The following is a 26,025-nucleotide window of genomic DNA, read 5'->3' on the forward strand; positions in this document are numbered from 1 at the left end:
CAAAAAGCCCTGGGCTTCATGTATAAAACAAATATAAGGAGACTCTGAAAGGCAGAGAGAAGAAGACAGTTTGGCTAGGGACCCTGGGGCCCACAGAATGACATGGTGGTTTTCCTAGGGTTTTCTTTTTGCCCAATACATTTCAGACTGAGTACTGGAGAAGCCAACAACCCAGAAACTAATGGGTATAAACAAAAAGAGAAGATGGAGGAAGAGGAGGAGAAGGGAGGGAAGGAGGGAGGGGAAGGGAGAAAGGGGGGAAGAAAGAGGAAGTGGAAGAAGAAAAAAAAAAAAGAAGAAGAAGAGGAGGGGCAGGAGGAGGAGGGGGAGGAGGAGGAGTGGGAAGAAGAAAAGGGCGGCCTGCTCTTTCTAGCCAAAGGACTAGAAAGGGGCAGCCTAGTGAGAAAGAAAGCTCAGACAATGACTGCTCTACTCCAGCCAAGCCACAGAGAAAACTGCAATACTACCTATGTCCTGTCAGCCAAGCCAAATGGGGACCCTACATTTCCACTCCTCCCTGCCGGGGTGACGTCACAGGAGGTTGTGTAGAGAATCCGGATTTTCACCACAGCCAACAGAAATGGGCCTCTCCACCAGGTCACTGGAGGCCACAAAAGGAGCAGTAAGTAACAAGGCATCCTTCTTTGTCCCGGCCATGTATATATCAGCAGAGGCTCAGTGCGCAGCATGAATCCTGCCCTGGCCTAGCAGTAATGAAGTACCCCCCACCCGCTATGATGTCAATAGAGGCTGAGTAGAGAACTTCAACTTCAACCTCCATCTGACAGCATCAGTGTGGTGTCAGAGAAGTCTGGCTAAAACAGAAGATTTAAATAAGATGCAGAGTCTCATAACATAGTACTCAAAATGTCCAGGATTGAAAATCAACTCTTCATACCAAGAACCAGGAAAATCTCAACTTGAGTGAGAAGAGACAATCAACAGATGCTAAAACCTAGATGACCCAGATGCTGAAATGATCCGACAAAGATTTAAAGTGCCCAACGTAAAAACGCTTCGATGAGCAATCGTATACACACTTGAAACAAATATAAAAATGGTCCCAGCAAAGAAATTGAAGAGATGAACTAAAATGAAATTTTAGAACTTAAAAAAAAAAAAAACCCAGAAACCTAAAAGCTCGCTGGATGGAGAGGACAGAGGAAGGAATCGGTGACCTTGAAGACAGTATACTATAAACCGCCCAATCTAAGCAACAGAGAGAAAATAGGCTGAGAAAAAATTAACGGGTCTCGGGAATACGTGGGGACAATAAGATCTAATATTGAAGTCATCGGAGTTCTAAAGGAGGAGGAGAAAGAAGGTGGAGCTTAGAAAGTATTTGAGTAATTATGGACAAAAATTTTCCAAATATGGGCAAGATGTATCTACAGATTTAAGAATATGATCCAATACCAAACAGGGTAACCCAAAGAAATCCATACCAAGACAGATCACAGTCAAACTTCTAAAAACTAAAGACAAAGAAAAATCTTGAAAGCAGCCAGCAAGAAATGACACATTAACTAGAATGGGGGAAAAAAAATTAAACGATGTTAAATTTCTCATGAGAAGCCATTGAAGTCAGAAGAAAGTTGCACAACAATTTTCAAGTGTTCAAAGAAAAAAACTATCAACTCAAAATATCCAGTGAAAATCAAGAATGAAGAAATCAAGAGATTCTCAGAATTAGAAAAACCATGAGAATTTGTCAACAGTGGACCAACTTTTAAAAAACAGCTAAAGGAAGTTTCGAAACAATACGAATGATTTAAAAAGAACCTTGGAACATCGAGAAGGAAGAAAAAGAGTAAAAATAAGTTAATATAATATGCTTTCCTTCTCTTCTTCAGTTTTCTAAATAATATCTGATAGCTTAAGCAAAAGATTAGTGGTTATGCGCAAGATAGATTAGGGAAGTTGGAAAGCACAATAGTAATTTCTGCTCCAAGCAACTGCACAAACTAAAAAGAGAAATGAAGTGACTGCTGTCTGGGAGGAGGGACTCTGCAGTCCCTCTGATTTCCTCTTTTCTCAAAAGATCGAAGCCCGTGAAGTCCAGTCCAGTGTCCTCTTGCCCTGCACTCTCATGTATTATCTGATGTTCTCTATGCAGAGAAAATATTCAAGACAGTGTAAACAGAAGAGAGCAAAGAGACTTAAAGAGAAGAAAGATTTCTACACTTCACTGAAACTGGTACTGTCAAACAAATAGAACTGTGAAAAGTTATGTCCATGGAATGTTATACCCTGAACATCTACGAAATATCTATACAAGGAGATACTCTCCAGACATTATAAGTAACATAAAAATTTACTTGAAATGACCAAAATTATAAAAAGGAGACTAGATTAGTGATCGTTAGGAGTTAACAATGGTTGTGGGGAAGGGGCGTGGGTGTACTATCATGTGGTGGTTGAGAAAGATCTCTCACTTGTGGTGGTGGTTACATGTGATGAAATGGCAAAGAACTGTACACACATATAACACCAATGTCAAAGTTCCTGGTTCTAATAGTGCACTATAGTTATATAAGATGTGTCCATTGGGGGAAACTACGTGAAAGGTCCATGAGCTTCTCTGTACTATTCTTGCAACTTCTTGGCAATCTATAATTATCTCAGAATAAATCGTTTTTTAAAAATTTAACATAAAAACAAAGTAAAAATGAAAGCCCCAGGTGCTTATGCAATGATTAAAGTTTAATTTTCCATTGTATCTCCCCAGTTTTATTGAGATATAAACTGACATATGGCACTATGTAAGTTTAAAAGCATGGCTTGACTTATGTATTATGACATAATTACAAGTTTAGTTAACATCCATCATCTCATCGATAGAGAAAAAAAGAAAAAATGTTTTTTGCCTTGTGATGAAAACTCTTAGATTCTACTTTCTTGACGACTTTCAAACATACCATTCGGTAGTGTTAACAAAAATTGTACTATACATTTCGTCCCCAGTACTTAATTCTCTTATAACTGGAAGTTTGTATCTTTTGGCCAACTTCATCCAATTCTTCCACTTCCCATCCACCATTTCTGGTAGCCACAAATCTGATCTATTTCCTATTTTCCTAGATTATTGATAACACTTAATGCAATATAAATGCTATGTAAATAATTGTTGTTATACTGTATTGTTAGGGAATAATGACAAGAAAAAAAAGTCTGTATATATTCAGTACTGACATAACCATCGTAGGCTTAACCATATAGTACATGTCTCATATTATGCTCATCCAAGGGCATCTGTTGCAGATGAGATGCTCAGTAAACAGGGGGACAAGATGGCCCAACTGGTGGACATCAAATGGTCTCTTTCTCAGATACTCTGGGACTTGCTCGATAGACCCATTTACAAAGTAGCCACATCACAGGGAAGGAGACTGTGGATTCAATAATATAAAGTCCCCCTCACCCAGCTGATCTGGCTACTGCCACAATTTTCTCTGTGGGAGGTATTTCAACTGCAAATTTAAAATTCTTAATAGATATAAGTCTATACAGGTTGTCTATTTTTTTAAAAAATGAGCTCTGATAGTTTGTGTAGTTCAAGAAATGTGTCCATTTTCTCTAAGTTGTTAGATTTGTTGGCAATAAATTATTTATAACATTCTTATATTATCCCTTCAATATCTGTAAAAATTGTAGTGATATCACCTCTCTCATTCCTGATATTCGTCATTTATATCTTTTTTTCCCCTGATCAGTTCGACTAGAGGTTTAACAAGTTATATAGATGTTTGTCAAAGAAATCAGTTCTCAGTTTCATTGATTTTCTCTATTGTTTTATTATTTCACTGATTTTACTCTGGTCATTATTCTTTCTTTTTTTCTGTTTACTTAGAATTTAAATTATTTAAAAAAATTTTAAGGTAAAGCTGTGGTCAATGATTTGTGACTGTTCTTTTGTAGCACAGGCATTTAGTGCTATCCTGAGAATTGCTATTAAATGCCCAACTTGTTTATTCAGAAGCTGTGCTGAGCCTAGAAATGGCACCATTTCCAGGAGACCAGCCTGGCTATTGGACCCCTTTCAAGATGCGAGAGAAAGTTATTTGTCTTTGCAAGAGCAGACACCTATCATGGGTATGGATTTGCTTCTTCTGCCTGCACTGTTTCTGCCAGCATCACTAGTTTATGGGCTTGCAAAATGCCTCACCCAGTGCCATGATATCTCACATGACACTGCTTCCATTCTAATGGCCACGTTTTATGGAGAATAAAGTGTGACGATGGCCTCGTAGTCTTAGAATTCCTATTGTTACCACATCTCCTATGACCCAGAAAGAGCTAGTTTGCTAGAGCAGTGGATTAGCCTGTTTAAGTCTTAGTTTATAAGCCTTAAATCAGCAGGCAGTATGTGGTGGCGTTTCACCCATAACCGGAATGTATGGCTTTGGGAAATAACGGGGAAAGGTGTGCGTGACCCTCTTCACTGAATGCAAAGGGAACTTTGTGTTTCCCATCTCTGTAATCTTGGACCAGTGGGTTTGGAAGTCCTAGTACCAAAGGGAAAGATACTTTCATAGAAACACAACTATAGTTCCATTAAACTGGAAGTGGAAATTGCCTCCTGATAATTGTGGCAGAGACTGTCCCCAGAATCTAGCTTCCCATTCTTTCATTAGGAATAGAACTCCAGAGTTTTAACTGGGCATATGGTCACCCTGATAAAGACCACAAAGTCCTGTGTAGCTAGGTGGACTCGATTATTGGGAGCTAGAAGCTGCATGTTGAGGAAGGCAGACACAGGATAGGAAGGCCCTGGGACCTCGACATCATAGAGTTGAAATATCCACCCAGGACTTTTATGTCAGAGAAAAACAAATTTCTATTTTGACTATTGTTACAGCAGGAAAGCTAGCATCCTAATACAGTTTGGGCCTTTCTGTTGCTAGCAACCAAGAGGTCCTAACTGACAAAATAGATTTGCTGTTAGGTCTCCTGCAGGGCTCACCCAGTCACAGTCTCACCATGTCCACCATGTCTCCTTGTTCTGCCATGGGTCCTGCCCACTTTGATGCTGAACACTGGGCCCATGGATCACTACTGCTCCTGTCACAAAGCACCCTCCCCCACCTTCCTGCCCACTTTCCTGCTCCACTGCTGCTAGATGTGAGGGTATATCTAGCTTTGCTGAAGGGCCGGCTGGAACTGGATGGATTATATGCCTGCCTTATAGTTTAAAGCACATAAAAACATTAGAGCAGAGATGCACATTTATTCACCGTGGAACTCAGAAGTGCAAAGACAATGTAGCTTCTTTGTTTTTTATAATTTAATCTTTCCCATGAATCCCTGCCCTGTTGGATGGGAAGAGGTTGTTTATGGCTGCCAGCAAACAGTATATTAGATTCTTTTGGCTCAAACAACATCTTTGGGGGGTAACTTGATCTCTTAAGTAAATGCTGCTTCTCAGGTCTCTTCTCCTTCCTCTTTCATCTTGTCAAGATAGTGTCTGAGAATAAGTGAGAGGCTCAATGTGACCTTGTGGTAGAAGGAAATGATTCTTGTGAACAGGTCCTTGTACTATCCTCTGGTTCTGCCATGAAATACCTGGCTTGACACCTGAGTTCCTATAATCACCTGCTGAGATGCAGGGCCCTCTCATCTGGCCTTTGGAGTGTAATGTCAGCACCCAGAGCTGAAGCCTTTAGTTCTGACCATTTGCCACTAATTCCTACCCCTGGAGCCTTTTCATCCCAGCTCTCTACACAAGCCTCTGCAATGCCTCCTCATGCTTCCACGAGGCCCAGGGAAGCTTCTGCTTTTCTGCAGACTAAGTATAGTCTCTGAGGGACCAGACATAGTATTCTGGTGTTCACTGGCCTAGACTCTGCCCTCCATCATTTTTACATTATTGTTCCTATAGTATGTTGGACATGATGCAAAGGCAAGTACAAGGCTTCTCCTAGCAACTTGCAGCCTCTCCAAAGCCATAACTGGGGAAGCGGTCCACAAACCTTTGATGTTCTTGGGTTCTTCATAGTTTTCATATCTGTCTTGTATATTCTATAGCCTCCCCCAGTCAAGATTTGGATAGGGTGGGGAGGGTGTATAGGAGGAAATGAGGACCCAGGAGCCTGCCTGACTTCCTCGCTTTCCTTCTTCGGTTTCTCCTGGCCACATGCCTACAGGTAGGAAAACCAAGGGTGTTTTTATTTCCCCTTCCTTTCTACTAGAGCAGTGACTCTCATGGTCAGATATTACAGGTGGCTCACATTTCAACCCTACGATATGGAAGAAACACCATGATCTGAGTAAGGCATGGCTTTTGCTGTAGGATAACTATGAACGAGGGCTTCAGGGACAATGGTATTGATGGTCCATCTCTCAAATTTTATCCTTGTTAAAAAGTTAAGACCCTTTTGAACATCCAAGTTGCTGATTCTACTCTGCTGCCCTCAGTTCTGCCCATTTCTCTTCTTCAGATCTTGACAGTGCAAATTCTTTCCCTCCCCTTCCCTCCCCTTTCTGCATCCAGGGGTTGTGGCTCTAAGATCCATTCTCTTCCCCCAGACACACTCATCTCCTGGTGGCACATCTCCTACAGCCTGGTTACTTAATCTAGAAGAATCCATGTGTGTATGCGCCCATGCAAATACCCATACTTCACCAGGACCCTCCAAGGGGTCCTTGGCACTCCAAATTTGCTTCCTTCCAAAGTCTCCCTGCCAGGTGAAATGTTAACACATCCTACATACCATATACACACACATTAACAGGTGAAATTACTCAGCTACACGTTGAGGAAAAAAAAAAAGTCTTTTTCCAGCTGCAAAATAGTCTGTACAGCCTTACTTTCTGAAGACCAACTCAGTGTTTGTGCAAAATGCAGTTAGTTCCTCTTTCGTTTTCTTGCCTTCAGGCTGTGTGCTACGACTTACTGGGTGCATAAGAAGACCCATTACAGCCTACCCTATAATAGTTACCCAAAGGCTACCAAATCTTTTAAATTATTTTTCTAAGATTTGGATGGGTTAAATTCTTAGGAAGGGCGTTCTGTACGACACTTTTATGTAATTCTTTGAAAGGGGTCAATGTGGGCTTTTATTATCCCCATGTCCAACTACATGCTCTGTGGGAAGATGGTGCGTGGAGGTTTGGGGGCTGATTGGGTTAGCACTTACCTTAAGAGAGACCAAGTTATTTCCAAAAGACTGAACCAGAAGAATCCGATAACAGAATAACACCTTCTGTCTGTTGGATGGGGCGGCCAGAGTACAGACTCTGCTCTAAGGTCATGGGGAACACTCTCACACTATTGTCTGTTGCCATTCACCAGGAAAATAACACCAGTTCTAGAGCCCAGGTCCTTTTGGATGATGGGAGATAATCTCCTATTTAGGTAGACTGCTCACAGCTATGCACTTGGAGCATAGTTCATAAATGTCTGTGCGCTGCATTTGATACGGCATGTGATTGTTCCCATTTTTTGGCATCTTGACATTTCTGACTCAATGTCCAGTTCTGCCCACTTCTCTTCTTCAGATCTTGACAGTGCAAATTCTTTCCCTCCCCTTCCCTCCCCTTTCTGCATCCAGGGGTTGTGGCCTAATTTTGGTAGGACTGAAACCTGAATTCACCTGTTCAAGTTGGGCGCTAAAGGCAAGCGAGGCTTCCACTCCACTGATAATCAAAAAGAAAGCCTTTGTTGCCTTAATCAGATTTTGCAATAAGAAATTAGGCAGTGCTGTGAGCGGCAATGATGTAGCAGCGGTGTGAGGTGAACCTCATGCAGGTGGTAGCTGAAACCTGTTTTACCTGAGTAAGCAGACCTGAGTCAGACATGCAGTATGTACTGTTGTTTCATCTCCATCCTCCTAATGTTCCCACCAACTAATAAATAACAACTATCATTTACTAAACACTTACAACAAGCCAGGTACTATGCTAAGCATTTCCAGGAATTTCTGAAGGCAATTTTCTCAACCTTTCTGAATTTGTTTCCTCATCTGTAAAACTGGCATAAAAACCTCACATCTATTTTAGTAACTACGTGAGGCAATTTATTTCCCATAGCACATTGCCTAGCCCATTATAGGCACTTAAATTTGATTGTTGCTATGAAGATTTTATTGTTTTTTTTTTTCTCTGAATTTATATTTAAAACTAGGCATTGCATTTAAGTGATTCAGTCCCTGAGTTCAGAGAGTGGGGGATACCAAGTTATCAGAAGATAAATTTGAGTATTCAGTTCCTGAGTTTAGATAGTGATAGATACCTGTATTTTTGAGTGTTTTATGAACTATACCCACTCCTCAGAGATTACGATACTGTTGCCTAAGGTGGCAAATTAAATGATATGTACATTATTGCAAATTTTCCTAAAAGGGAGAAAAATGCAGCTCTTCATAAATTTCTAGACTGTCATCATGCTGACAAGTCTTAAGGTAGACAAACAAACAAAAAACAACCAAAATCAAAACTCCACAAAAATCCTTTACTTTCTTTCTAGTGATAGGGTATCCCTCACTCCTCACAGGACCCACAACTTAATTTGAAATACAGAATACTCACAAAAAGAGGAGACTGTGGGTGCACAGCGACACAGGCTAAGTGCCCACAAAAGGTTTGGGTGAGGAGGTAAGTGTACGCGACTTCCTTCAGGGCTGGAACAATCTTAGAAACATTTGAAGTAGTGGAGATGGGAGGGGAGGGTGACCCATCCGCTGAACCTGGCGGAGCCAGTAAGAGAAGAAAAAAAGTGGCATTCTTGGAAGGAAAAATGGCCTGAACAAAGAAGTGAAAGGAGGCACAGGGAAACCGCACTGAAGAAAGTGAAGGCCCCTCAGTTTGAAAGAAGGGAAGGGCAGCTTGTGGCGTATCAAAACCAGTAGTGCTGCCTGAGACACGAGAAACCAAACTTTAAGCTTTGAAACCAGGAACATCTGTATTGGACTTTATGTATGTGAGAAATATGCTTTTGGGTTAAACTAGCCAGACTTTAGCTAGCATTAATTACTCCGACACACAAGTTTCTTACGTATCCTGAGTTGTTGCATGTGATATATATAAGCAATTACCAGTCATCTAAAAATGGACACCTCTATCAAAAGTTTCCGGTTTTCCCTATTACAATAATGCTATAATAAATATCCTAATGAAGTAGGTTTTTAGATACAGTAAACCTTTGAGAGTGTTTGGAATGTAGCAGGCACCTAGGAACTTGCACTTCAGCCAGGTAATCTCCCATCTTTTGCTCACTTAGCTTGAGTTCATCAAGTTAGCATGGTGCCAGCCTGGGCGAACATGAAGCTACTCTCTCAGAATCTAGCTTGATGCTGAGACTCTACTTTCTGCACACTGATTTTTTTGTCCCTACCTATTGGTTACAGGCTCTGAGTGTCAGTTCACCTTGAACGTTCATTTCCTGGCTTTGCCAAGATATCAGCTTCTCATCAGGCTCCCAACTCCTGGCTTGTTCATGTCTCCTCTGCTCCTATATTTCATCTACCACACTTGAAATATGTACCTGTGCAGGGCACTATTCCAGGCACGAGGTAGGAAGCACATCTATGTGACGTATGAGTGTTATCTCTTCCAGACAAGAGATGACATTATATGTGACACGCGATAAAGGATAAATTTTGGGGGGTAGGGAGAACGAATTCTACCAGTTTATAGTTGGTCCCGGCACTGACATGGAATTGCTGAGAAAATCAGCTTTTGACAGAGACATAAAATTGTGCTTTTCTTTATATTCAGGTTTCTCACAAGGCTCACATTAATATCTAGACTTCAAAAACTTTCTTTCATTTATGGAGCCTATAAAACTTGAATTATTACAGCTGTAATTACCATTTCAAGGCGTCACTAGTTTTGAAATCAGTCCTTCCTCTACCCTGCGGGTACTAAAATCAAAGTACAATACAGATAAGTTGCACAAAGGCAACAAAGAAAGAAAAGAAAGTATGAATATACTTTGTCTCCCGATTTTCCAGTCTAGACAGTGATTCTCAGTTTTGGGGTTCACACATTGTAATAGATGCAGTCTATACGGCTCATATCCTTTGGGCCTCCTACTCTAAAGTTCTAGTACATGAGGAGGACTGTCTGTTTCTCTTGCCTAAGTGCATCCTCTGACTTTTAGAGCTTCCTCTTCCCAGCACTGAGCTGGGCAGAAGTGCAGGAATATTACCACACTAAAGAGGGAAAGGAGTTGGTGCGTAAACACCTCAGCTCCCTTGCCTGTTAGTGGGACAATTCTGGTGTGTATTACAGTTTCTCAAACAGTTCACGGAAGGTCTGAGCCCACATAATAATCCCTCATTAATGTGCGTTTTAATGACTTTCCTTCCTTGCTTTCCTGTCTCACTTCTCCATTCCCTAAAAGAACCTCTTTGGGTCACCTCTTAAATAAATTATTTGCATCTAAATCTGGTTCAGAGCCTGATTTGGGGAGGAACCCAAACTAAGACAAGGACGCCTTTGAAACTATGTGGGTAAAACAAAGTTCTGCTCCCCAGGAAGACGTCATACTTTTAAGAAACTTAGGTAAGATTTGGTGAAATTTTGATATTAGGACAAGGGTTCCAGAATCACCCTAACTTTCCTTTTCTACCCACACCTCCCCCAAAAGATTACTGAGGGAGCCATACACAAGGACCAGCGGCCTAACAGGAATGAGAGGATTACTTTATTAATAGCTTCAAAGTGCCTAAAACCCTTTGTACCCTGTTTAAAATACTCTGCGTGGCTGGCTGCCTCTCCGTTTTCACATAGAGGTCTTTTCCAAACTCTCTACTATTCTTTATGCTTTGTAACACTTACTTATAGGTGCTTGCTTGGTTGTTTACTGTTTCTCTACTAGACTATATGCCTCATTAAAACAGGAACTGAGTCACTTTGTTTACCACTGTATACGTAGTGTCTGACAGTGCTCTCACATTGAAGATACTCCATAAGCTGAGAAAAAGGTTGAGGTTTGGGCTTCTGGTCTCAAACAGCCAATTCCTTGCTTATTAAAATCATGGCACCTTAACTTCTATTAGGTCACATGGAGAAAGCCCAGGAAATGGAAAATAAAATGACCAGATCTGCAGAGCAGGCCCTGGTTCAATTAACCCATCAAGTTTTGTGTGAGGAGGCGGTGGCACAGAATCTATTAATGAATGTATAGTGACGCTAATCACTAAGAATGTGGGTTAATTAACATCCTGTATTTTCACGATTAGGTTAGTAGCTCCTTTTCACCATGGAGGGAAATGGAAGAGGAAAGTGGCTAGAATCGCTTTCTGAAGTATATACTATTCTGCATATCATTTCAAAAGAGTAAAGAACAAAAATAACAAACCTTCTGAACTCTGTCCATAATCCATACAGGCCAACAATCCTAGTTTAAGAAATTTCTGGCTTTTGGATCTTTCTATTGGTATAAACCTTGAGATCTCTAATCTTTACCATCAGATTTAGCTCCTGATATATTTGATCCCCATCCCTCTTCCCCCTGCAAAAAGAGGTAACACATGGCTATAAAAAGATGTCCGTAGTAATGGCTGAAACCGATTTTTACATAAAGGTCTGTGTTTTGCTTTCAAACTTGGGTACTCTGGCGCCTTTGCTGTGACTGAAATATTCTAGCCTCTCAATTTCCATTTGTTGAAATCATGTTTTCAGGGTCTGATACAAATGTCACCTCCTCCATGAAATGTTTCCAACGTTTTCTAATTTCACCTACTAACAGCTCCACTCCCATAGTTCCTAAGTGAATGCTTTGGTTTTGTGGTCAGTGGCCCTCCTACAGCAGAGCTCAGCGAAGGGCCTTCAGTGTCTGGCAGGCCCTCTGTGAGAGTCTCTTCCTTCATAACTACTATCCGTCTGAAAATGTTCCACTGAGAAGTTTCCCATTAGCGCATCTATGTTGATACTTTTTTTCCATTTTACCAAGTGCATTCAATTTTCACCTCGTTGATTTCCCAATAGGCCAAAGTGGTCAACGTGAGAAAACTGCAGTTCAGTTAAGTCACACAGAAGTCAAAGCCCTTTAATCGACCACAAACCGCGTGGGCCAAATCTCACTTGTTTAATGGCCCAAGCCATGTCACGACGGAAAACTCCAACTTCCCAAGGCCCCAAGACAGGTGCTCATTTAAGCTCCAGAGTTGAGAACGGACAGATTTCCTCCCCTGCCCAGTAAGTTACAGAAAGGGCCGCGAAGGGAGCCGCAGAACTTCCGCCTTGGAAACAGTGCTGTCGCGGGGCAAGCTTCCGGTTCCACTCGGTCCGTAGCCCAAGGCCTTTTATCCCAGTTGGCAGTCGTCCATACCCCAAGGCTGCCCCACCCAGCTGTTCCCTCGGGCTTCTCCACACCCAGCGGAGCCGCTTGCACGTCTCGAGGGTGTGACGGATACGCCGTAACGTCGTTCCAGAAAAAAGGGCAAAGCGAACACAGTACCGGTGATCTTGAAGGAGTGGAGCCCTGGCGCGGAGAGGCGCGCTGAGAGCCTGGAGGCGGGACTAACTTGTGACTGACGTCCACGCACACCCATTGCCTTTCTGATTCCTTCTCAAACAAACCAATGAATGCGACAACGGAGACGGCAGCGTGCCCCCGCCGCCAGAAATGGCTCCGCCCGCTCCGCTCGGCCGCCCTTTGGTCACCATGCTTAGTGTGGCTCCCACGCCCGTGTTACTTTCGACTCTTCTCTGGCTCACTGATGCCCTCGCTGAACTCTTTCCTAAGCATTTCTTCTCTTTCACTGTCCACTTCCACCTTCTCGAGCCCTCGACTGCTCGCTGCTGATCCAGCCACACTTGAGATGGCGGCCTAGGGGACCGAGGCGGGGCGTGCCTAGCGCGGTGACGTCACCGCGCTGCGTGTCGGCAGGTGGAGGGAGAAGGGAAAGTTTGGCCCGTGCGTGGGGCTGGGGTGGAGGGCGGGACAGAGGGGCTGGGCCCAGGCGAAGCTCCTGTCGCTGCTGCAGCAGAGGCCGAGGCCGGGACCTGGGCCGGGCCAGGGAGTGCCGGACACGAAGGAGCAGGAGGCGAGGTCCGCCGGAGCTTCGCGTCCCCGTCGCTCTGCCGCGCGGTGACCCCGCACCTAAGCACCGTCCGACCCGTGGCTATTCTCTAGGCGATTGGTGGGGTCGCGGCGGCAGCGGTTGGGGGCGGGGAGAGGCGCGGCGAGAAGACGAAAGAGGTCAGCGAGTTTGAGGGAGGACCGAGAGCTGTGCCGTCATGTCCGAAGACTCGAGCGCCCTGCCCTGGTCCATCAACAGGGACGATTATGAGCTGCAGGAGGTGATCGGTGAGAGCTGGCGCTACTGAGGGGGGAGGCACCGCTCTGGGCGGTGGGTGACACGCAGGAGCTGGGCGAGCGCAGGACTCAACAGATACTCATGCGCGCTCTTGGGGCCGGAGGGTTTGTAGCGCGCGTGGGTGAGGCTCCGGTTTGTGCAGCGCGTGTGCGGCGGGGAGGGGACTTTGAGTGGCGCGCCTGTGAGGCGGAGTGGGGTGGGGTTAGAGGGGCACATGATAGATTTGTGTAGTGATAGATGTTTGAACCTGAGCGACAGATGTTCCTTGGAGAGAAAGAAAAGTGCAGGCGTGGGACAGGCCTTTACGAGGCTGTGCAAAAAAATGGGATGTTGGAGTTGTGGCTCAGCCACCTATTTGAGGGCTTGTGAGATAGGGTGCTCTAGTTCGTTCCCGCATCAGTGTGAGAACCATTGAGTGCCCACGAAGTGCCAAGCATTGCTGCAGTGGAGCTGGGAATCCTCTCCAGAAGAAGCGGCAGGTACCGTACTAAGCAACGTGGACACAACTGCCCACCGTTTAGAACCGAGTTTCTAGTCAGGGAGGTAGACACAAAATAAGTACACAAATAAAAAGTTTTAAAGGTTTTGGCAAGTGCTAGGAAGGAAATAAGGTATTCTGATAGTGAGTAACCTGGAGAATTCATTAGGGTGATGTCAAGGGAAAAAAAAATTTTTTTTCGAGGCCTTTAAGTTGAGCACTGAAGGATGAGAAGGAGGTTTAAGAGCCTAGGGAAGATTTTTCCTAATGAGGAATGAGAAAATGCAAAGGTCGGGAGGAGAGAATGAACTTGATGTGTTTTAGCACCTGAAGGAAAACTGGCGTAGAAAGGATAGAAATGTATAGACATGGATAGAAAGGTAGGGGAGGGGCCAGATCTTAGGGACTTCTCAGCCCTGGTAAGGATTTTGGAATTTTAAGTGTTCTTGGAGGGCTTCAAGCGGGGTATGGCATGATCCACTGGGTCTGGCTGTCGTGTGTGGAGTTGATTTGAAGGGGGTCCAGGAACACCAGTCGCCAGAGACCAAAACTTGCACAAACATGGATTGTAATTCTCAGAGAGGCATGGTGATTGGAGGACGATGGGGACTGGGGGCGATGAGGTGAGTATTTGTTGGACAAAATAATCCAGTGACTTTAGAAGTCAACGGGGGTGAATTTAGCTAAACAGAAGCTCAATCCAGGTGACAGGAGCAGACCCCTGTGTATTGGAGGAAGGAGATCGTCTACTTTGCTAGATCAGCATCCTTTCCCAAAATTAGTTTTATAACAAAGACTGGCTGAAAACTTCTTAGCTGTCTTGGAGTGTGTTGTACTTTTTCTGTGTTTTAGAAAAACTTAGTCATATTTCTTTTTTTTGCTTGCCTCTTGTTTTAAAACAAATCTGAGCTAAGTTTTATCTTAAAGACATCATATCTTTTTCCTTAAGTCACTTCATGGGCTTGTGTTCTTGCTACATGCCAAGTCTTGACATGTACTCATTGGTTCTAAAGACTGCTAGCTAGGTCTGTTTTAATTGATTGCTTCTGTTGAAGTAAGGGATTAAGTGGAAGATTCCAAAGTGATGTCCGAAAGATAAAAAAGGGGCCCCTATGATTGTTTTGGAAGGGGAATTTTGCTTTCCTTTTAGATAAGGTATACACTTTTCTAGAGTGAAGAGGATGCTTGTAGTCATTTTTAATGCCTTTGCTATTAAAGTGGCATAGGACTCTAGAGATGTAGAGGCTGGTGTCCTCAGCCTCTAAATTAACCCCCAGTTGGGGGTCAGTAAGTAGGGAAAAGAGATTCTCAGCACTCTGGAATAGGATAGTCTTCATCTCGTTCTCAAAGTGATCCATGGATAAAAGGTCAAGAACTCTGTTGTGATTTGATCACTTTTTTTTTGACAGGAAGAAGGATTCATTGGTGGGTGTGAATCGATCACCTTATTTTTTAAAATAACTATTGAAATATAATTTAATACCATAAAATTCACCCATTTTTAAGTACAAAATTCAGTGACTTTTAATAAGTTTACTGTATCGCGTACCAATCTGCATAATCCAGTTTTAGAATATTTTCATCGCCCCATTGAGAGCCCTTTGGCTGTTAGAGTTAATACTGCTCCCACCTCCAGTCCCAGGCAACCATAAATCTACTTTCTGTCTGTATAGATTTGCATTTGCCAGATATTTCATATAAATGGGATCATATAACGTGGTCTTTTATGTTTGGCTTCTTTCACTTAGCATAATTTTCATTTTTAAAAAAAATTATGAAGATATAACTTATGTACTATAAAACTCACCTGTTTTAAGTGTAACATTCTCTAGTTTTTTTAGTAAATTTATGGAGTTGTTCGATCATCACCACAATCCAATTTTAGAACATTTTCATCATTCCACAAATATGCCTCATATCTATTTGTAGTCACTCCCTGTTCCCACCCCCTGCTTCAGGCAAATCTACTTTCTGTCTCTATAGATTTGACTTTCCTGGACATATCATGTAATATGTGATCCTTTGTGTTTGGTTTATTTTACTTGGCATAATATTTTCTTGAGTTCATTCATGTTGTTGTCTGTATTAAACATTTTTTTTTAATTGGACACTACTTGATGGACATTGGTTAGTTTCTGCTCTTTTGGCTCTTTGCAAGAACGCTGCTATGAACATTCACATTAGATCTTCACATGAACATGTTTCATTTTTCCTGAGTGGAATTTCTGGGTCACATGGTAAATTTATGTTTAACTTTTCAGAGGGCCTGTACCATTTTGCATTCCCATCAGCAATGATGTGTGGACGTTCCTGTTTCTCTATATCCTTTGCCAGCCTTTGATTGTCATTTTGATTATAGTCATCTTAGGGAGTGTGAAGTGAAATTCTATTGTGGTTTTGTTTTGCATTTTGCTAATAATTGATGATGCTGAGGATCTTTTCATGTGCTTGTTTACTGGTGAAATGTCTATTCAAATCTTTTGCCCATTTGGGTTGGGCATTGGTTTTTTTCTTGTTGAGAGATAGGGGTTTGTATGTATGTATTCATTTTGGGTACGAGTTCTTCATCTGATACATTATTTCAAACATTTTCTCCTAGGGTGTAGCTTGTTTTCAATTTCTTTTTTTTTCCTTTTTTTTTTTTTTTTTTTTTTAAGGTCGGGCAACCGGTGGTTGACCTCACAGATTGCAAATACCTTGTCAGTTTACAATCCCTTATGTTTTTAATTTTTAAATTTTTTTATGCCTGTAGCACCTGGTTTTCCTAGGGGGTCTCCCATCCAAGTACTAACCAGGCCTGAACCTGCTTAGCTTCTGAGATCAGACGGGATCAGGCTTGTTCAGGGTAGCATGGCCATGGACTTGTTTTCATTTTCTTAATGTTGTCTTTAAAGCACAAAAGTTTTCAATTTCGATAGAGTTTAATCACTTTTCTTATTGATTGTGCTTTGGGTGTTCTAGCTAAGAAATCTTTACTATTCCAACATCACAAAGATTTTTTTTTCCTGTGTTTTCTTATAAATGTTATAGTTTTAACTCTACCACTTAGACCTGCGATACATGTTAATTTCATCTTCTGTATGGTTTGAGTCAAGGTGAACCGTCTTGTTTCACAGATGAAGACAGTCCTAGAAAGGTAAAATGACCTGTCTGAAGTCATAGAGCTAATTAGTGTCAGAGCCAATATTGGTGTCCAGTTGTCATCTAATTCAGTATTCCTCGTTCCTGCATCTGTGTTTGATTGGGTTTTGGATATAAACTGGAAGATGGTGGTCATAGCCTGGAAGAATAAAGGAAATGTCCTGGCAATGAAAAAAACCTGGCAGGAGCAGATATTTTGTAGATAACCCTTTTGGATGTAGTAGGATTTGTTCTGTCTTGTGTATCCTATTTTGTAATTTTAATGTTCTCCCTCTGATTAGTAAGTTTCCGAAAGTTCCTGACATCCTTCCATTCCACTCCTCACATACTCTCTCTCTCACCCCATCTTCCCAACAGAAAGGAAAGTTTTGTTTGAACTACAGCATAGTACAAATAGCAAGGCTCAATAAAGCAATGTATTTATTTTTATTCTAATTTTGGTTCCATATTGAAATGTTTGGAATACAGTATTTTGTAATAAGCTGTAGTCTTCAAAATAAATCTTTTGATTTATTCAGATAACTTGGTTTTTTCAGGAAGCAAATGATTGGAATCTGGAAAAAAAAAAGGTTTGGGGGAATCATTTGATTTTTTTTTTTCTAAAGGGTTGTATTTTAAGGACGTGGTATAATGTATCTCCTTTCTCATTAAAACATTACATTTATTTGAACTGTGATTTTTTTTACATGTGCTACTTAGTACAATAATATTTGTGGGGTTAGTTTCTTACATTCTGTTTTGTTCTCTTTTACAGCAAAATGCTGTAGAGAGAAGAACATTTTCTTTCTCGAACAAAATAAAAGCATATAGATTGGGAATTAAAAGGGCTTCCTTTTAAATAATTGTATTATCTTCAGCATGCTTTGGCAAGATTTTAAGTTCTTTAAATATAATTACTTGTAAAAATTTAGTATTAGTCTCATAAATCATTCATAAATTATCTTTTTAGTGTTTTTGAGCTTCTTCCTAACACCTGTTAGTGTTAGAATTTCTGGCCAGGTGTTGTGCTGTATTTGTGTGTTGAAGCAATTGTAACAGTATGAGCCTGGGGATAGGTTAGACTAACCTGGATTCAAATCCTGACTTTATCTCTTATAATCTGTGATTTGGGGCAATTTATATAACTGGTTTTAGTGTTAGCTTTTTGTCTGTAAAATGGGATATTGGTACCTCTGTTATTGGGGCTGTTGTGTGGATTAGGTGTAATTATTTGTAGAAAGTGTTTAGCTTGTATTAAATACTTCATAAAATTGTTGCTATTGTTGTCTTTGAATTTTTTTCCTCCTCTTTACATTTCCTAATTCTTAGTATTGCCATGAAATATAAAATACTATGCAATTCGAAATCTTGTAACACTTAAATATTTTGAATCTGTTTCAATGATTATTGGAACATTGCTGCATCTTTTTTTCTTATTTCCAGATCGCATTCAGGTTTAGGTGGCTCTAAGGATTTATGTTGGGCATGGTCGTACAGCTGTGTAAGGCCCTGCCACGCCTGGTATTGCCAACAATACAACATGATGGCAAAGTGGGAAACCAGTCTTTCAAGGGCTGGGCCATGTGGCTTTTATTGGAATGCATCTTGAAAAGTCTCAGTAAATATTTATTGCTTATCTCAGGCTAGGTTTAGAAATCGTTCTTTAGGATCCATTTTTAGTAAGTATGATTCACCTGAATTTGACATTTGGGTAAAGCAACCCACTGGCTTGATTCTCTGCTTTCCCCTCTCCTTTTTTGTTTTCATAAATTGTTCACCACCCACACATTCTGATTTCTAAGATAGTAGTTTCTAAATGTGGATTCGAAGACCCTACCTCTGGCCGCTCCATACATAAGAAAGACATCATGCTCTGTCCGTTGGGTGATGCTTAATTGTTTGTGTATTTTCTTCCCCTGATTAGGAGCCTTAGCTATGGTGACATTTTCAACAATGCCAGTTTTGGGCTAACAGCCTCATCAGGTTGTAGCAAATAGGGGTTGCATTTGGCTGCATGTAATGGAAAACAAATAATAGTAGCTTAATAAAATACTTTGCCCTCTATATAACAACAAAACTGGAGTGGCAGCCTAGGCGCCATCCAGTTCCCAATTCTTCACTCCCCCACACTTAGCATGTGAATCTCATTCTTGTAGTGGCCAAGTAATTGTTCCATCCCTAGCCTTGTGCTTGTGTTCCAGACTGGAAGAATATGGCCAAATGGCAAAGGCACGTGACAACTCAGGTGACTTCCTTTCAAAGGGTTTTCTTTCCTGGAAGCCTGACTCAGTGACTTCCATTTCTATTTTATGGGCCAGAACTATGTAATTTGGCCAATTGCAAGGGAGGCTGTGAAATTAGGCTTTTTAGCTGGACACATTATTACTTCAAATACAGTAGTTTAAAGTTTTCGTATTAAAGAAGAAGGAAAATTGTATATTGGATAGGCAACTAAAAATGTTGCACTTTTTAAAAAAATTAAAGTAGTTAAATAAGGCATTGCAAGTAAATAATTTAACCTGACACATAGTAATCAGTTAATAAATGTTAGCTTTAATCTAAAGAGGCAGCTGCCTACCAGTTAAGAGCATAGAGTTGAGCATCATGTAGTTCTGGTTTCTAGGCCCTTCCTGCCTCTTCCTACTTTATGGCCAGAGTCTTAGCTTACATTTCTTTTCTTATGTTGCTTTGTAAAATCAATAATACCTAACCCATGGGATTACTGTAAGGATTAGATAGAAAAAACAATGCAAGTAAAGAAAGTGCTCAGCCTAGTACTTGGCATGCAGAGTAAGTGTTCGGCAAACAGTGCTTATGTTGGTGACCACGAGGTAAGGCCCGCGGAGACTGGGCTGTCTCTGTTCTGCCCCAAGTGAGTAAGTTTTTCTTCTAAAAATGTATATGCCACTACTTGACTGATTAATCTGTTCAACAGATATTAATTTATTGAACTCCTCTTATGTTCCAGGCAGAGGGAACAGCAGGAGCAAAGGCCTTGAGGTAGAAGCGTGCAGGCTTGACTAAGGAACAAGGAGGTGAGAGGGGCTAGAGCAGGGTGAGGGCGGGGTGAAGAGGCAGGCAGGTGGAGACCAGAAGAGTCAGGTGGTAGGGCTGTGTGATCCCAACCATCAGACTGTGTGGAGGCTTGTGAGTCATTGTAGGTACTTGGCTTTCGCTTTGAGTAAGATCGAAAGTCATTGCTGGGTTTTGAGCAGAGGGCGAATATGATCTGACTTACGTTTGAAAGGATAACTTGGGCCACTAGTTGTGTAAAGGTACAAGGCTGGAAGGAGAGGTTATCCAGAGGAGAGAGGTGGTGGTGGAGGTGCTGAGAAGCAGTCAGATGCCGGATATACCATTTTTAAGTTAGAGATAAGCCATTGGATTAGATGTGAGAGGATCTGAAGATTTTTGGCTGGAGCATCCGGAAGGATAGAGTTAGCATCTGTTGAGATGGGAGATCACCAGAGTGAACAGGAGAGAACGGGATGATTTATTGCAAAACCGTCAGGCTGCTTGAATAATTACTTAAAGCATATGGCAGTGTATTTTTATTTTCATCTTTGTATGGAGAGAATAGCATGATTTTTGTGATGACTATTCTTAGAGCTGTTTCACCAGTTCTGGGAACTTTAATTTTCAACATGACTGACAAGAGGCCTTATTTAGAAAAGGGTTTGCAAAGTTGTGAATTCCCGTATTTTCCACGGTTCAGGTGACAATGCCTTAGTCATCTTTCAGAATGAACAGTCTGGGCTCGCTCTTTAGTGAATACAAAACCTTACTACAAAATACTTAAAAATAAAGTCTTTAGAATAGGTATCTGCTATAATGATGGCTGGTCAAAATTTAAAGGGAAAATACAATCAATAGATTCAATAGATTTGGTTCGTTTGACTTATTTTTTTCCTCACAGATAGGAATAATAAATATCCAATTTTTTACTTGCGCTTGAATTTTTGGGTGGAGTAAAGTCCCCCTCATGCCTTTTGGCAGCTCCTTTTCTGTCTCAAGTGACGAAGTTACCCAGTTGGAAGGATTGCGGGAGAAAGTTCATTCATATTTTTTGCATGTTGATCCATTCCGGCATGTAATGTACACTAGCACTGCAGTTAACTAACTAGGAGAGGACAGAAGAAAAAGTGGAAGAACGGGACGTAGGGAATGGCGTTTGAGATGCACAACACTAGCGTAAAATAGTAAAAGTTTGGGTTAGGACATCCGATCGGGCATTGTTTTACGTCGTCCGTTACATTATTCTTCATGTTAGGTTCATACTCACGAGAGGGCATTAGAGCAGTAGCCTTCACACTTGGACTAAACCATTCCTAAGAGATACCTTTTACACATTGGCATGTATATTTGTACCGAAATAAAAGTTTTACAAAATAACATTTTCTTTTAGTATATGCAGTGCAGACTGATTTCTTTTGGCTTCAATTTAAGAAAAATGACAGCTGAGACCGAATAAGTTGACTTATGTTTGAAAAATTCCACTTGAAGAGATGAAATCTTTTAAAATTTTTTATCTCTAATCCTTTTTTTAAAATCTTGCAAAAAATGGTAAAAAAAAGGTAATTAAAATCATTATAAATAAATTTTTAAGATATTCTTCCCTATCTTCATTTACATTATTAGTTACAATTTTCTGTGAAGGAAAATTTTTTTCTAGTGACAGAGCTTCATTGGGTATTCCGAATTAGTGGTATTGAAAGTAGTGAGTTTTCACTACATTACCATAATCCTTTATGTTAGTACCTTAAAATATTTTTAATTGCCAAGCAGTATTTTGGTATTTGTTTTCGAAAGATCACATGACAATCAGTGAAAGTGAGTGTTAGCCTGCTGGTCTCTTTTGTTATTGGGGTGGGAAAGTTAGCAAAATTTTTGGCCATTTGTTGAATTACAGAAGAATTTAATACCTTGTTCCTATGGATATTTGTTTATTGAGTGAATCTTTGAGTGGAAAAAAAGGTACTTTAGCATATAAACAATTATGATTGATAAGATCTAGGCTTAGTGTTTCATTATTTGTGAAATTAATTCTGTGTTTAATGATGAATATAAACTAATAACAACAAAACTTAAAATCATATATTCCTATATCTATATTTCAAACGCCAGCATGGTTTCAGTTTAGGTAGGACATACCACTAATATGTTTAAAGCTAGTATTTCAGGTTTTATATGTATAAGATAATCAATGTCAAATTACCTGGGGGCAGAATAACTGGTTTGAGAATTAATACTGGTAAAAAAGAATACCACTATGTAGTACATTTGTGAACATTAAAATGATCAAGAATCAGGGACCGCCTTTCACCTGTAACTACCATCTTCCAGTAATTCGCCAAAATGACTAATGCAAAGAGAAAGCAGAGAGGAGATGTCTGCACTGTAGGCGTTAAGGGAATGGTCGCTGTTCAAAAGGGGATGTCCCACAGATGTTACCGTGGTAAAACTGGAAGAGTCTACAGTGTTGTAAACAAACAGGTTAAGGGCAAGATTCTTGCCAAGGGAAGTAATGAACGTGTGGAGCATATTAGGCACTCTAAGAGCCAGGGAGCTTCCTGAAACGTGTGAAGGAAGGTGATCAAGGAAAGAAGGACGCCAAAGAGAAAGGTACTTGGATTCAACTGAAGTGCCAGCCTGCCCCACCCAGAGCAGCTCACTTTGTGAGAACGAGTGGAAAGGAGCCCGAGCTGCTGGAACCCATTCCCCGTGAATTCATGGCATGATAGTTGTGAAGAAAAAAACAACAACGACGAAAAAAAAAAGACTTCTAATTTAAAAAGAAAAAAGAATCAGGTACCACATCTACTTAATTAGAAGATATCTGGGACCAAAGGGTCTTATTAAAGTAAATATCTGATATAGGGTCTTATTAAAGTAAATATCTCATTCTCCAAAATGAATGCTCTCTATGAGAGTGTGTGGGTAGTATTTCCCCCAGAATATTGAAAGCGTGTTGCATTTTACATGAAGCATTCTGCGCAAAGTTTCATTTTCTTAATGTAATTACTGCACAATACATACAGCACTTTTTCTTCCCCTGTGCCCTCGCCCTCTTTTGCCAACATTTTGGTGAAGTTACTTTGTATTTGAGAAGAGGATAAGAGAATGTAGAAGAAGGGGGAAGGAATTTAATGATTGCACATTTTTTCCTTTTTTGTATTTACAATTCATCTCTATCCAAGGCTAAGTATTTGTACAGGAGAACGTTTAGTTTCAATGATTAAAACGTTGAAAAAGCTACAGTTTTAATGGAATGGGTAGAGATGAGGGTTTAGTGGGGACGATTTGTCTTCATGTATTTTGGTAAAGATTCAAGTACTTGAGAAGTATAATAAACCTACCTTACGCCAAATACTTGAGATGCCGCAATGTCTTTTAACAGTTTAGATACCTAACAGTAAGATAATGTGTAAACGAACAAATAATAGTGACATTTCTTGAACATTACCAAATCTAGGCACATAGTCTGGAAATGAAGACTTACCCTGTTGTTAATAGCGGTGGAACTCAAGTTTGAATATAAGTCTGTTTTCCGTGCTGCTTCCTGAAGTTAGGTGAATTTTGAGTTGGGCCTTGAAAGGAGGGAGAGGTATGGATTAATGTGTAGAGAGCAGAGCGAATGGCTTGCACAGAGGCGTGGAGATGGGGATAAAATAAATTGCGTCTGGAATATGGAAAATAAGTTAATATTAAATAAGTGTTGACTTACCAAGTAGTACAGTATCAAGTAGCTGCTGTGGTTTACTGATCTGAGGAGTAACATTGTGCAGATGGTATTTGAAGATTATTTTATTAATGGTAGAGGATAAATTGAGGCCTAAGCATTTTTTTTAAGCAATCCACAGACCTTACTCAGATTTTACTATTTATATATGTGTACCGTACTCATTTGTGTGCATGTGTGTATAGTTCTGTGCAATTTTGTGACGTGCAGCTACTGCCCACCATATCTGTACCCCACCATAAAGTTCTTTACAGTCCCTTTAAGCCATACCCAATGCCTCTCCCCACATCCCTTAACCCTAGGCAACCACTAGTCTGTTCTTCATGTGTATTATTTTTGATATTTCAAGTGTTACGTAAATGGGGTCATAAAATATGTAACTTTTTGAGCATAATCCCCTTGAAGTCCCTTAAAGTAATTGTCATATCAATGGTTTGTTTATTTTTTATTGCCAAGTGGTATTCCTCTGTATGAATATACCAGAGTTTATTCATCTGTTGAAAGATATTTGAGTAGTTCCCAGTTTGAGGCTATTATGAATAAAGCTGCTATAAATATTCATATGCAAGTTTCTGTGTGAATATATATTTTTGTTTCTCTGGGATAAATACCCAAGCTTAAAAATGCTAAAGTGCCAAGTCTATTTTTAGTTTTAAAAGAAACAGCCAAACTAATTTCCAGAGTGGCTGTACCAATTTTTACATCTCCATCAGCAATGTATGAGTGATCCAATTTCATCACATCCTCATCCTCACCAACGTTAAAATTTTTTTTTTTAGCCATTCTGATAGTTTATCCCATCTCCATCAAGTTGCTTTTGCACCTTTCATCAAAAATCAGTGGGGCACAATGCTGTGAATCTTCTTCTGGGCTCTTTGTTCTGGGGTATGTGCATGTGTCTGCCTGCCACACTGTCTCAATTACTCTATAGAATAGGTCTCGAATTTGAGTAGTATGAAGCCTTCAGCTTTGTCCGTCGTCTTCACTGTTGTGTTGGCTATTCTAGGGCCTTCGCTTCTCACATAAGCTTTGGAATAAGCTTGTCCATGTGTACAAAATACTTAGCCAGGATTTTGATTGGAATTGTATCAAACCTATATATATAGTCAGTTTAGGGAGTATTGACATCTTTACTATGTCGAATTTTCTTAAATCCATGAACACGATATATCTCTCCAATTAATTAGGCCTTCTTTACTTTCTTCGGTACTTTGTAATCTTCAGCATGTAGATTCTGTTCATTTTTTTATTGAATTTGTACTTAAATATTCATCTGGAGGGAGCAGTTGTAAATGGCATTATGTTTTAAAATTTTGGTTTCCACTTGTTTGGTTTTAGTCTATAGAAATGCAGTTGGTTTTCATGTGTTGATCTTAAATATTGCAACCTTGGTAAACTCTCCTGTTATAAGAAGTTTTCTTGTAGATTTTTGGGGATTTCTTTATAAGTGATCATGTCATCTACAAACATAGACAGTTTTATTTCTTTTTCAATCTGGATGCCTTTTTCTTTCTTTGTTGTGGGGGCTAGGACTTCCAGTACATGCTGAGTAAGAGTGACGAGGGTGGGCGCCCTTGCCTCTTCCCCAGTCTCAGAGGGAAAGCGTTCAGTCTTTCACCATTAAGTGTATCGTTAGCTGGAAGCATTTTTGTAGATGTTCTTTATGAAGAAGTTCCCCTCTATTCCTAGTTTGCTGAGAGCTAAAAGTCCAGTGGTGTCGTATTTTTGAAAAACGTTTTTCTGTATTAATTGATATGATCATATAATTTTTCTTCCTTAGCCTGTTGATATAGTACATTACACTGATTTCGATTTTTTAAAAAAGTGCTATAGTAGCCTCGCATACCTGTAATACATACCACTTGGTTATGGTATATTTCTGTAACTGGATTCAATTTGCTAATATTTCGTTAATGCTTTTGCTGCTAAGTTTATGAGAGATAATGTCTTTAGTATTCTTCTAATATCTTTGTCTGGTTTGGGTCTTGGTAGTACTGGCTTCATAAAATGAGCCGGGAAGTATTCCGCTTCTTCCATTTCCAGAAAACGGCAATTAGTTCTTCTTTTAGCGTTTGTCTCCATTGAAACCCTCTGTGTCTGGTGATTTTTTTCAAGAATTTTTAAATTACAAATTTGACTTTTAAAAATATTCATAGGACTATTCAGGTTATCTACGTCCTCTTGGCTGAGCTTTGGTAGTTGCTTTCAAAGAATTGGTCCATTTTTTTTTTCTAAATTGTTGAACTATGAGCTAAAGCGGTTTGTAGTATTCTCTTATCTTTTTTGAAATTGAGATAAAAGTCACATAACATAAAATTTGCCATTTTAAAAGGGTACAATTCAGTGTTTTTTAGTATCTTCACAGTGTTTCGCAACCATCACCACTGTCTAATTCTAGAGTGTTTTCATCGCCTGTCCCCATT

At 40.4% G+C, this 26,025-nt stretch overlaps 1 protein-coding gene and 1 pseudogene across 1 annotated transcript in view; one reads left to right on the forward strand and one right to left on the reverse strand.

The window, feature by feature from the left end:
* Nucleotides 1-12,287: 12,287 nt before the first annotated feature.
* Nucleotides 12,288-26,025, forward strand: part of OXSR1 (oxidative stress responsive kinase 1) — a 77,698-nt gene continuing 63,960 nt past the window's right edge. The window contains exon 1 of the mRNA XM_016124001.2: nt 12,288-13,255. Within this exon, the coding sequence (XP_015979487.1) occupies nt 13,186-13,255 (70 nt within the window). The 5' untranslated portion in view covers nt 12,288-13,185. The remainder of the gene's footprint in view (nt 13,256-26,025) is intronic.
* Nucleotides 16,487-16,605, reverse strand: LOC118602345 (annotated as a pseudogene).

The sequence above is a fragment of the Rousettus aegyptiacus genome, unplaced genomic scaffold (assembly GCF_014176215.1).
Source record: "Rousettus aegyptiacus isolate mRouAeg1 unplaced genomic scaffold, mRouAeg1.p scaffold_m13_p_4, whole genome shotgun sequence".
In the NCBI taxonomy this organism is placed as follows: domain Eukaryota; kingdom Metazoa; phylum Chordata; class Mammalia; order Chiroptera; family Pteropodidae; genus Rousettus; species Rousettus aegyptiacus.